This window comes from Spea bombifrons, chromosome 12 (assembly GCF_027358695.1).
Source record: "Spea bombifrons isolate aSpeBom1 chromosome 12, aSpeBom1.2.pri, whole genome shotgun sequence".
Taxonomy (NCBI): domain Eukaryota; kingdom Metazoa; phylum Chordata; class Amphibia; order Anura; family Pelobatidae; genus Spea; species Spea bombifrons.
The window spans coordinates 17,842,640-17,856,767 of NC_071098.1; the positions used below are offsets into that span (position 1 = coordinate 17,842,640).

General features: G+C 35.7%; 1 protein-coding gene across 1 annotated transcript in view; it reads left to right on the forward strand.

Moving 5' to 3' along the window:
- Positions 1 to 14,128, forward strand: part of GRIK4 (glutamate ionotropic receptor kainate type subunit 4) — a 249,989-nt gene that overhangs the window by 226,404 nt on the left and 9,457 nt on the right. The window contains exons 15-18 of the mRNA XM_053452347.1: positions 9,927 to 10,100; positions 11,373 to 11,538; positions 12,848 to 13,073; positions 13,352 to 13,480. Coding sequence (XP_053308322.1) covers positions 9,927 to 10,100; positions 11,373 to 11,538; positions 12,848 to 13,073; positions 13,352 to 13,480 — 695 coding nt within the window. The remainder of the gene's footprint in view (positions 1 to 9,926; positions 10,101 to 11,372; positions 11,539 to 12,847; positions 13,074 to 13,351; positions 13,481 to 14,128) is intronic.

Sequence of the window (14,128 nt, forward strand, 5' to 3'; positions counted from 1 at the left end):
GGGCAGTTATGGTTAATGGGGTGTTTAGGGTTAATTTAGGGGATGCTGTGGTTAATGGGGTGTTTAGGGTTAATTTAATGATGAGGACTGAGGGTTAATTTGATTAATAAAGTTAACTTAAGGTGCAGTTAGAGATAAAGGGGAATCTAAATCCTGGGGGCCGTGAAGATTAACCCAGTACTTATTTATAAAAGTATGGTGTCAGTGTGATGCGAACGGGTCTGTGACTCTATGAGGGGACTATGAGATATTGGGCATATCTGGGGAGGACAGAGTGACATCTGGGGGGACATCTGCATTATATAAGGCATATGTGGGGAGGGCAGTGTGGCATGTCTGGGGAGGATGGAGTGGTGTATCAGGGTGTATAAGGCATATCTGGGGCCACAGTGGCATATCTGGGGGTAGAGTGGAGTGGCATATGTGGGGAGGGCAGCGTGGCATGTCTGGGGGGCAGTGTGGCATGTCTGGGGAGGATGGAGTGGTGTATCAGGGGGTATAAGGCGTATCAGGCACAGTGGCATATGTGGGGGTGGAGTGGCATATGTGGGAGGCAGCGTGGTGTGGTATATGTGGGAGGCAGCGTGGTATATGTGGGAGGCAGCGTGGAGTGGTATATGTGGGAGGCAGCGTGGAGTGGTATATGTGGGAGGCAGCGTGGAGTGGTATATGTGGGAGGTGGCGTGGTATATGTTGGAGGCAGCGTGGAGTGGTATATGTGGGAGGCAGCGTGGCGTGGTATATGTGGGAGGCGGCGTGGAGTGGTATATGTGGGAGGCAGCGTGGAGTAGCATATGTGGGAGGCAGCGTGGAGTGGTATATGTGGGAGGCAGCGTGGAGTGGCATATGTGGGAGGCAGCGTGGAGTGGCATATGTGGGAGGCAGCGTGGCATGTCTGGGAGGCAGCGAGGCAAGCCTGGGCTCAAATGTGCATCAATTGGGGGGCCTGGTTGGGAAATAAAGACAAGAAATGCATTTTATCAAAGTTTTTTTTTTATTCTGCTGTTTGTATTTAACATCATTTGTTTATTAAATTATTTTAAATAAATGAAAAATTTATAAAATTATAAAAATAATCGTTAGTTGCAGCCCTACAATGCTTTGTTGTTAAACCTTCCCTTTTGTGTGTTTGCCCTCTTGTGTATCGACGCCCTAGCCAGGCCCCTCATTAGTATTGATTAATGTTTTCCCATCACACCCTTGTGTATTGCCCCCATGTGTTTTTGTGCCGCCAGCCCCCTTTGTGAATGTATGCCCCCACATCTTTGTGTATTGATGTATGTAATGTCCCCCAGCAAGTTCTCCCCTTAGTATTGATTTATGCAATGCCCCCAGCCAGCCCCCACCACCTTTATTATTGGTTAATGTAATGCCCCCCCATGCCCTTGTGTATTGCCTCCAGCGAGCCCTCCCCTTTAGTATTGATTTATGTGATTCCCCAGCAACCCTCTACCTTCATAGCTCCAGCTATCTCCCATCAAACTCCAAACAAGACAGTATTTACAGCCAAGCCGTTACGTACCACCACATCTGCTCTTACACTGAGGACTGCAATAAGCAGCTTGAAACACTATCAGAGTTGTCAAATGGGCAACAAAGCCAGGATAATTAAAATGAAAAATGAGAACACCCAAGGAACACCTTACAATATAGCACAAAGGATACAACTACACGCATCCAATTAATGGCCACATACATCCCAACGCCAGAGGAAATCAGCCAAACAACTTACAACAACTACTAACAGAGGATGCAGTGTTAAGAACAAATATTCCCCGACCCTCCTATACTGGCTTTCAGACAACCACCCAACTTGAAACAAAAACACGTCCATTGAAAACTGCTGAGTCACGTATATGATCCAGAGCAATAAATTGAAAACAGCATGTTACATTGGAGAAACCGGACAGAAACTTCACCCAGACTGTACAATCCATTGAGGACCCCAAAATAAAAGTACTTCAAAAGTACACAAACCAGGAAAAAATTTGTAATAAAAGATGTGTGACCATAGGATTCCTGTCACATTACCAGAACTTCATAAGACTTTTCCTTGATTTATTTAAGCATTCTTCTCATTTAACAAACCTCACTTTGTCTAAAGATGAATTCGTTTTTTGTTTTAACAAGTAAATTATCACTCCCCCTTCCAAATTCTTCTCACACTAGCTAAACTAATTTACCACCACCTTCGAATAAACAGGTATTATTTTATAATGCAGTACTTATCTTTATTTTAATTATTTTAATAATTTTTTTTTTTTTCAGTAATTTTTATTGAAGTTTTTATTTCATTGACAATAGTAACTTACAATAAACTATTGAGTTGAAGAAAATACATTAGAAATGTGTTACAACTGATATTAAATTCCGAATTGGTCTCCAATAATTGAATTGGCTCCAGTACGTGAAAATAATAAATTAATGAATATTAAAATAAGAATATATTAGCTGGATACAATATGAAGAGAAAATACTCCTGACTTTGAAAACAAAAACAAAAACCACTGGCCTTATTTCTACCTTATTGTGAACCAATTATTAATACTACTTGTTAAGTACATGAAAATGAAAGGGAAAAAAACTAAAATACATAGCATTGTTACAGTAGCAAAGACATACATTTATAATTGGATATGCAAACATAACTACACATAGTATATGATACATGCAGAAAATTCATTAGGAAAAAAAAAAAATACATGTCTCTCCATGGGCCCATTTACACAAATCCATATACAAACATATATATATATCCCTACATACACATGCATAATATACATACACATATACCTACACATGCATATACATCCCTGTTTCATTCCTCTTCCCTTCTACTTACTACTCTACAAAAAGAAAGAATAACCTGTTAAAAAGTACCAGATTAAGTAAGAGTTTTTTCAAGGGCTATATTGGATATAGGAGCCCAGACCTGATCATATAGAGCCACTGAATCTGAAAGAGAATGAGACATGTATTCCATGTTTTTTATATCTAATAAAATATGCATGACTTCTGAAAATTGTGGGCCCGTGTTGTTTTTCCATTTCCTAACTATGGCAATTTTGGTAGCTAACAGTATATATCCCAGTAATTTTGATTTAGATCTGGAGATACCATGAGGTACTGCTCCTAAAAGAGCAATCTCAGGTGAGACTGGAACATTGAATTGAAGTAGTTTGGATGACAAGCAAAAAATTCTATTCCATAATGGTTGAATTTTGTGGCAATACCACAGAATGTGACTTAGAGTACCCTTTTCTCCACATTCTCTCCAACAAAGATGAGAAATATTTGGGAACATATGATGTAATTTCTCTGGGGTGAGATACCATCTATACAATATTTTTTTATTAATTTCTTTGTGATTAGCGCACCTAGATGTTTGGGAAAGTGTACGTACATTTTTGTTCCATTGTTCTTTTGTAAAATTTATTCCTAGTTCTACCTCCCATTTGAGCATATATGGTAGTTTGTCTCGAAGCATTTGCTTTTGTAGGAAAAAATAACAAACCGAAATAGCCTTTCTTATATAGGGCACTTGCTTGCAGAGACTTATAAGGAGTAAAGTATTGTTATTACCTATTTGTAACAGATCCGAATAAATTGATAAACAATGTCTTATTTGTAAATATACATAAAATTGCTTATATGGTATATCCCAAATCTGATGTAATTGTTCAAATGATAAAAAGGTATTCCCATGAAACAAATCATTAACCTGTTTTATGCCTTTTGCATACCAAATGGATAAATCTATGTTAGGAATTAATAAACTGAGTGTTTTAAATGGGGTAATCTTTTGAATTTTAAATAAATCAGGACACAAACTAGCTGTCCACTCCCATGTTTTCAATGCCATATTAGATGTTTCCAGAGTAAATTTTACACTGGGGTGAAGATGTTTAGGAAGCCATAACAGTTCTTCAGGTTTATAGGAAATTAACATAGCATTCTCTAAATCAACCCAACCAATTTGACCTGGAGGAGAAAGTAACAAAATAGCCTGTGCTAAAAGTACTGCTTTATGAAAAATATATAAATCCGGAAGGCCTAGTCCACCCAGATCAACAGGTATTCTTAATAAGTTATCTGCTATTCTATTTTTTTTCCCTTGGTTAATAAATGTGTTTACATCTTTTTGATACTTTAATAAAGTAGCTTTAGATATATGTAGAGGGATCATGCGAAAAATGTATAATAATTTTGGAAAAGCTGTCATTTTAAAAGCAGCTATTCGACCCAACCAGGATAAGTTATAAGTGACCCATGAATTAAAGTCTTTTTTAATGTCTACCCACAGTTCAGATAGGTTCGTTGGAATCATTTGTTTAATGGTATTAGTCAGTTTTATCCCTAAATACTCTATATAGTGCATTTTCCAGAGAAAATCATATTGTTGTTTCAGAGTATTTATAGTACTTTGTGGGAGATTTAATGTCATAGCTTGAGTTTTTTTAGTATTAATTTTATGGTATGATATTTTACCATAGTTTTCTAATATATTAAATAATGAAGGGATAGATTTGTGAGGTTTAGTAATGGTTAATAAAATATCATCTGCAAATAAATTCAATTTTAATGTGTTTCGTTCAGGTATGGGAAAACCCACTACATCTCCAGAATTACGTATTTTTATAGCTAAAGGCTCTAATGCCAATACATATAATATCGGGGACAATGGGCACCCCTGTCTTGTTCCATTTGAGATAATAATGTCCTTGGAAACGAATCCTTCATTTAAAACATTTGCTATTGGGGAAGAGTACATTGCCATTATAGCTCTGACAAACACAGAAGGGAAGCCAAATTTTTGTAGTGTTGCTTTAAGATAATGCCAATTTAGTCTGTCAAATGCTTTTTCAGCGTCTAGAGATTCTAAAGAATTGCACATGGAATTTTTTTTTTTTCGGAAATCTGAATGACATTAATGAGTTTTCTTGCGTTATCTGATGCTTGTCTACCTTTAATAAAACCTACTTGGTCATTATGGATTAAAGATGTTAATAGTGGTGTTATCCTGTTTGCTAAAATCTTTGCGAAAATTTTTAGATCCACATTTAAAAGAGATATTGGTCTGTAATTAGCACATTCATCAGTAGATTTGCCAGGTTTTGGTATATTTATAATATAAGCTTTTAGCATTTCTTTAGGTATAGACCCTTGTGTCAAGAAATTATTAAAAAGATGCTGAAGATATGGTGTTAAAATCGAGCAAAACGTTTTATAATACGCATTTGAAAAACCATCAGGTCCAGGTGCCTTATGAGGACTGAGAGATTTAATAACCTCCTCTATCTCTTCCAAGGTAATCAATTTGCTTATGCTTTCCCTATTTTCATGAGAGATCTTAGGTATAGGCAGTGTTTCCAAGAAACCTTGTATGTCCTTAACTCGTGGGTGAAATATTGAAGGATCCTTTTTCAAATTATACAAATGATCATAAAATGTAGCAAATGTATCCGCAATATGTTTTGGGTTATATACTCTAGTATTGTATTCATTTTTCACAAAAGAAATATGAGATTTGAGAACTGTTTGTCTTAGCTTATTAGCAAGGAGTGAATCTGCTTTATTGCCTTTTTCATAATAATTATGTTTAAGTCGTCTCATAGCCAATTCAGTTTTATAGTTGTATAACTCATCTAAATCTTTTTGTGTTTTTTGAATTTCAGTTAGTAGAATTGTAGATGGTTGTGTTTGATTTTGTGATTGAAGTGATCTCAATTGGGATTCCAACATTGTTACACGAGATTTACGTGCCCTATTCACCCTAGCGGTGTGTTGAATAAACAGACCCCGCATAACTGCTTTATGTGCTAACCATACTGTGTCTATGGCAATATCATCTGACATATTTTCTTTGAAATAATTTTGTATACATTTGCTAAATAACTTCTGCACTGATGGTTTTGCTAGTTCATATTCATTGACACGCCATATTCCCTGCCCTTTGATAGTGAGGTCGTTTTTAATTGTAACCATCACGGGAGCGTGATCTGACCAATTGATATTACCTATAGTACAACAATGTATTTGCTGTAGCATATATTTGTCAACCATTATATAATCAATTCTGGAGTACGTATTGTGAACTAATGAATGAAAGGTATATTCCCTATCGGAAGGATGTAGGGAACGCCATACATCTTGTAGCCCATATTCAATATGTAAATTTCTGATCCTTGCACTACTATTATTCTGGATATATTGACCCTTTATAGTTCTACTGTAAGAATTGTCAAGGGATGGATCCATTGTGATGTTAAAGTCACCACCTACCAAAATATTTCCTCGTTTGTATTTGTAGATTTCTTGGTATATCTTGCGTAAAAATAATGACTGACCTGATAATGGCGCATAAATATTAGCCAGAGTAAAATCTTGTTGATTGATAGTACAGATTAGAATTATGTATCGACCATGAGGGTCCAGGATGGATTTATGTATAGACACTGAAACATCATGTCTAAAAAAAATTGAAACCCCCCGTTTTTTCGAAGGCAATGTAGAATGAAAAGCTATAGGAAATTTTTTTGCATAAAAATTTGGTATGTTATCTGTGCTAAAATGAGTTTCTTGAAAAAACACAATATGAGCATGTGTACTTTTAGCTTCCTCAAATGCTACTCTTCGTTTGTGAGGGGAGTTTAACCCCTTTACATTTATAGAGAGTAAATTTAAAGACATAAATTGTAAAAATAAATTATACAAATAAAGTGGTTTTGAGTTCTATCAAGAGTCCCTTCCAGAATCATGCACAAAATTTGATAGATAGGCCAGTGATAACTATAACTATAAAACCTTAACAACCAATTGATAACCAAATTTAAAAGTAATACCATGTCTTCAACTCTGAAATAGAGCCGAGTATTCCGAGAGCAACAATATCTATATCTTAGTGTATTGGCGGGGAGATATAGTATAAATACACATATACACATCTATATATATATACATATACATACACATACCTAGTATAAAGCTATTTATAATCTTCATGCATACACAAGAAAAATAAATGTTGAAAAGCTTTACTATTCTGAGACTTATATTCCTTTTGGAGAAGTAGACGGTGAATTTGATGCAGATCTATCTACTGCTTTCCTCTTTTTCTGAGTCCCTGTCCATATTTTCGTAAGGTGAGTGTTAGGCGGGCTTGCAGTAGCAATGCTAGATTCTCCCATCAATCCCCATCTTTGTAAAAGATCCTGGCCTTCTCCCAATGATGCAATGACGGATGTCTCTCCATTTTTGGTGACAAGGAGTTTCACTGGAAATCCCCATTTATACATAATGTTGTGCTTCCTTAGGACTGAGGTGATAGGTGCTAAATTGCGCCGTTTTTGAAGTGTACCTTTTGACAAGTCAGGGTATATTTCTAATTTGGCATATTTCTCAGGTAAATCTCTGTGTAATCTATGGCTTTTAAGAATTCGGTCCTTGATGTGGAAGAAATGAATTCTTGTAATTACATCCCGTGGTTTGTCTGTGGGTATTCCTTTTGGTTTGGGAAGTCTATGCGACCTATCAAGTATAATGTCCTTTGCCGCCACATCCTTTAGAAGAAATGCAAAAAATTCCCTCAGAAATTGTGGTAAAACAGGCCCTAAAATATTCTCAGGAATTCCCCTTATCCGTATATTATTTCTTCGGGATCTGTCTTCTAGGTCTGTTATTTGATTTTGTAATTTATTAATTTCTTCTTTCAAATTATTTTGTGAGGTAAAAAGTTCATTTTGTACTTCAGTTATTTCATCTACTTTATTTTCTACCTCATTTACTCTATCTCCCAAATTTTTAATATCCTGTTGGATTTTATTTGTAAAAGAAGCCATGCCACCTTTAATTTGTTGTCTTAGCATCTTTAGCATACCTTGCAAGGCTGTTCTGTAGGGAAATCCCTGGATAGCTGTTAATTCATCCTCATTACAGCACTGGGAGGGCTCCATGAGAGGATTGTCATCGGCGCCATCTTGGATCCAGTCAGGGAATGACTTTAATGAAGCCTGCTGCTTCAATTTGGTTGCTGATTCTCCTGCAACTTTACCCCCTGACTTTTTCAACTTTGGAGTGGCCATCTGGAACACTTATAAAGCCGAAAAGGTAATTTTTCTCCCCTTAATTTTGCCGTTTTTTATTGTTGCCAGCAGAGCACCAGTTACTCGCTTCTGCTCATCACAGTTAGCTCCGCCCCTCCTATTTTAATAATTTTTAAGATCTTTCTCATTTATGATTTAAAAAATATACACAGCAGGTTTATATGCTTGGTAAAAAAATATTTATAGACTAAAATAAATATAAAAAAGTAGGTGACAATGCGAAAAACAAAATTTTTTTTTTTTTGCTTTTTTTTTTCTCCACTACTGGAAACCCAATATTGCTCAGCAACACCCCTCTGGCAAAATTTTCTCTTACACACAATACTATACTACTCTTTACATTTAATCTTGATATTTCATTACATTTTTATTTTTGTTATTTTTATGGGTACCATTTCTTTTGCTCTGTATTTCTATGGAAATGAGGAATTTTAACCTTTTTTTCCTCGCTGCCATGTGTCATAGTGACATCACTGTGGTTCCATGTTTTAGTTAAAAATACTTTTTATTGCTTCTTTATATTTGTATGTGTGTTTTTTGAGAGCGAGAGACACTTCACTGCTCTTCTCCATTACGCTGATAGACCGCTCCTGTCTTGTCTGTGTTGCTTTACACCACATTTGTTTAGCACAGATCTGCTGACAAATGTGATATTAGGTGATCTTCACAATGATGTCTACTGATGTGGAATTATGGAGGTTGTATTAGTATGATCTTGGTAATAAAGTGATGATTTGTTAAGATGCACCATTATGTCCCTTATCTTTATGGGTTTAAGGTCTGCCCAGGTGGCATTGAATGTCCTCCACATATGCAGCGGTCATCAGCTTGTCTATTGAGAGACTACAGTGTTCTCTTATTTTGAGGGGGGGCACATTCAGAGACTTGCCAAGATAAATGTTACATACACTCAAATAAATTACCTTTACATTTACATGCCTGAACCTCTCATCTATCACCAGGTTACCATTCTGTTAGCATAGACCAGAGAGTGTCTTTGCAGATGCCAGTCAGGCCTCACTGCCATTCTTCCTGTAGGAGGGTAGCAGAGTGAGGGCACCATGATATATCCAGGGGTTCCTTTTTTTCCAAAAGAGATCCATGTGATTAAACGGGAGTTTTTGCATGTATTCCATTGTAATTTAATAGAGAGGATGTCATAAAAATGAAATAATTGTAAAAAAAATGCCCTACCCTCATTACAATACAAACCCTTATAAAAACCCACTCTATATAACACTATGCCCTCTACCATACCTTATTTTTGTCTTCCCTACTCACTTGCCAAAAAAAAACCCTGATAGGGTACTTGCCCAACCCTGTTCAGTTAAACTACTAGTCACTACTACTAATTGAAAGGTAGAGCAAAAATAATTTTATGAAATAATTTTGTAAACTCCCATTTTGAAATTATTTGCAGGTGAATGCATTCAGCTTTGAAAATAGTGGCATGCATATAAGAAATCCTAAAATATTCAGTCACTGTTGTTTATGTTACTGTTTTTGCTGTTAAAAGCTTGGTTGTGATGTCTCTGTTTTAGTTAGTTTATTATATTAAATACATTACCGCAATAGATAAAATACTAGATATATAATGTTCTTCCCTTCTAAAAAGTACATTCGTATATTAAATATTATAAAGTAATTATATTAATATTATTATTAGTAAGAGATAGCTCAATTATCAGTGGCAAAACGTGAAATTTTGTATTGTCAGATGTTCCCTTTTGAAAGTTTAATCATTTAACATTATGATGTATGTGTGTGAGTGTATATATATATAAACACAAACATAACATGTTTTAATAAATAATATCTTACTAGACTAACTCCATACGAATGGTACAGTCCTCACCCTTGTGCCCAGGGACGGTGCAATCTCCTAGTAAACCAATACTCTCTTGGGAACAGCCTTTGGTTTCCAGTTGGAGGATTTATGCAGCAGGGATCTACCATAGCTCCTAGAGCACTGTCTACTCGCTGTGTCAGTGGAGTATGGTGAGTTTGGCATTATGGGGAAATCTGTTGTGTGTATATAGAAATATAGAATTGAGTTCATCAATAATGTTGGTGAAATAGCTTGTATAACATGCAGTTTTAGTCAAAGATAATTATAATGTGCCTATGTTGGCAAGAGACACTGGTCATTACATATTACTGTTAGATAACTAGGAATGCACTAAGGAAATAATAACTAATGTTTAAGTGTGAACAAATGAAAAAATATTAATTTTTAAGCGTGAACAAATTCTTCATTGTTAGCATTAAAATATGAGATGCTGGATGTAACATAAACCAGGGCGACCATACTGTCCCTGTTGGTCACTGCCAATTTCCTCTTAGAAAAAGCCAGCTATAAGATGAGTAGGCTCTCCAGTTCTTGGAGTGAAAGTGCTCCTGTGGAGAAGAAGTCTCCCAAAGCCATCATACCACCAGTCAAGATACGTCAGTGAGGATGCAACACACTTTATGTGGACTAGGCATGGTTTATTTAGCCACGTTATCAGGGAAAGTGGAGTCAACATACAACAGGAAACAGGAACATATTACAGACAACAGTGGCACCAAACAAATCTCATACCACAGGCAACAACAGCAAATACCCAACAAGTGAAGGGATCAGGAAAGCAACACTTAAAGACTAGACAGGATGAAAACACAAAATGTTACAATTTACTCCCTGCAAGACAATATAAAATTGCAGTTCTAATATTCTTCCTTAAATGGATGTCCAGCATTGGTTACATTGGATTTTAATACAATTATGCAACTATATCTAAAGATATAGGATGATATTTATTGCATTGGTTAATAAAAAGTTTTGTAGGTGACAAAACCACTTTATATAATAATGAACAGGGAAATCTGTTTTATATACCCGCTCTTAGGAGCCTACATCACAGAGCCCAATGCTTCCTCTGTTACTATATATATATATATATATATATATATATAGATATATATATATATATATATATATATATACATATATATATATATATCTATATATATATATATCAATGCCAGTCTATGGTATTCTTTGTGAGGGAGCATGGAGTCTGTGGCACTAATGGGAAAAATATTTTCTTTACTGATCATCTATAGTCACATGAAGCCATACCCTAATATTCTTCTAGATGCATTATATATTCCAAGAAACAGCTTCTACGTAGCCACGTGGTTAATTAAAATGATAAGTCAGTAAATGAATTATTGAAAATATAATTAAAGGAAAATATAGATAACAGAGGGTTTTTTTTCTTTGTTCAGGTGGGCATTTACCCTGATAATCATTTCTTCATATACAGCAAATCTTGCTGCTTTCCTCACTGTGCAACGAATGGATGTGCCAATTGAGTCAGTCGATGACCTGGCGGACCAGACTACAATTGAGTATGGTACAATCCACGGAGGTTCTAGCATGACTTTCTTCCAGGTAAAATTTTAATGACTACAGTCTTGTATAATGATTTCTGAAATTCCAATTAATACTTTGTGTGTATCTCCTCGACGTAAATCTTTTTTGCTGTTGAGTATAACACCACACCACAAAAAATATTTGCAATAAAAATAAATTATAAATTATAAACCTTACCCAGTCTTATGTCTAGATGCAGATAAATAATAGACATTTTTCCCTTATTGTTTATTTATTTTTAAAGGTATACTCACAAATCACCTCCATGGGGTAGCAAGGCTATATGCCTTTCAAATATGGCGGGCCCAGCGACTAAAAAAATGTGCCTCCTAAGCTCAGCCAATGTCGCTGAAGTGCCTTGATTGTGAGACATTCAGCAACACAAAAAAAATCAGGGGCCCTGTTTGGTCACTGTTTAAAAAAAAAATTGAAAAATAAAAGAGCACATCAGGTGTTTCTAATCTCAGGACAAATTGTTTTTTTTCGTTCGCTTCTGAAGATGAGTAAAAGATTTTTTTTTAATTTTATTTTTTTTAATAGTAAACTAGATTATATACTCAAAGCACTTCTTAAGAAAAAAAAACAGCTCTGTCCTTAGGGGATTCAAATGCAGCAAATGGATAAGTAAATATAAAAAACGTAAATACAGCTCATTCTTTAAACAGTTTAAAGTGGAAATTATTTTCACAATTTACATAAATTTGCAAATTAACAAATTAAATTCACAAACACACTAACGGCATACATTTTCACACAACTACACACATACTCCCTTTCATCTCCTCTTATTGTCTATTCCCCTCTACTTCAGTGCTACTTCTTCACCTCAGTTCACACCCCAGGTGTGAGTTGCTCCCTTGCTGCCGTGGGTTCTAAGCAGGAGATCCAATAATAGTCTCTACAGAGGCTAGGGGTTTCTGCCACATTGGGGGATGTCAATGAGAATGTTCAGGCATTTAAATCCCTTTTTGTAACAGCACTTAGCTAGAGCATGGTTAAATTCAATCTGATGGTTCGGGACCACAGATTCTGGCCCTAGCTGGGAGACACCAGGCTGATCTTCCATGCACCAGCAATGATTTAGCTCTGCTTCAGCATGGAAAGGGCATGGCAGAGGCTGCAGGGAGCAGAGAGACAGGGAGGACAGCAGAAGACATTTGTCCTCGTGAACAGGACAGGTACCATGTGATTAGTCCTTACTTTACACCCTGAGTTATATTTCCCACGATTACAAGGCTTTTTTTTATATTAAAGAGTATTTTATTTCTAGAACTGGAGCCACCCGCTGGATGAGAGAGTGCAATGTACTTATAACATTATTCATTAGAATTCCAGATACCAGACATATCAACGAATGTGGAATTACATGCACTCAAAACAGCCTAGTGTATTTGTAAAGAGTACAGAGGAGGGAATCGCTAGAGTACTGAATTCAAACTATGCCTTCCTTCTGGAATCCACTATGAATGAGTATTATCGACAACGAAACTGTAACCTTACCCAAGTCGGAGGTCTTCTAGATACTAAGGGCTATGGCATTGGTATGCCAGTAGGTAAGTGATGCTACATACTGTCAATTTTCTGCATTTATATCTGTATCCAAAATAACAGTAGCTTGGAATATGATTATGTTGTAGAAATTATGTTTATTTAATGCAGGAGTTTTTTGTAGTAACCTACTAGCTGCCATGTAAATTGTTTAATAAAGTGTTGAAAATTTAAAAAAAAAAGGTATTTCTAAAAAGCACAAAACGTTTAGGTTTAGGAAAGAGCATGAAATAATATGACATGTTGGACCCATTAATTTCTTGGATAATTGCATGTATTTCAGGTTCTGCCTTTCGTGATGAATTTGACTTGGCTATCCTTCAGCTGCAGGAGAACAATTGTCTGGAGGACCTCAAGCGAAAGTGGTGGGATGGAGGAAAATGTCCAAAAGAGGAAGATCACAGAGCAAAAGGCAAATAACCACTAATGATTGTTTCGCTTGTGTTAAAACTGGCTGCTGATCATAAGGCTTCATTTTGTTGTTCAGATTTAATGCAAATGTGTCAAAAAGATTCAGTAACCACTGAAAAAACAAATATATATATATATATATAATCACAATAAGTGTTATGATATTTGTATTTCATTTCAACAGTATTTACTTTCAACAGTCCCTGTTGTGCCTGGAACAAAACATGTATTGAAGATTGTGCTGTTTCCACAAAAAAAGACAGATCTGACAGTCCTGAAAACATTGTAAATCAGGGGCGTACCTAGAGTATTTGGCACCCGGGGCGGATCCTGTAAGTGGCACCCCCCCCCCAAATGTAAAGACATCTACAAAATTATGTTGGCAAGAATATTTATTGCACCAATTTGTAAACTGTATGTCAACTGTAAACAACAAGAAATCTGAAAAAATAAAATAATAACTTATAAGTAAAATAAATATGTTTAAATAACATTTACTGAACATATAATAGTGCTTTCTTTAATAACCCCCCCCAAAAAAACAACAAACACAACAAGTTTCTAAGAAGACCTAACAAATGAGTGACAAACATTACAAATTAAGTACTGGCTAAGCAGCTAAAGACACTATAAACTAAAAAAAATTCTG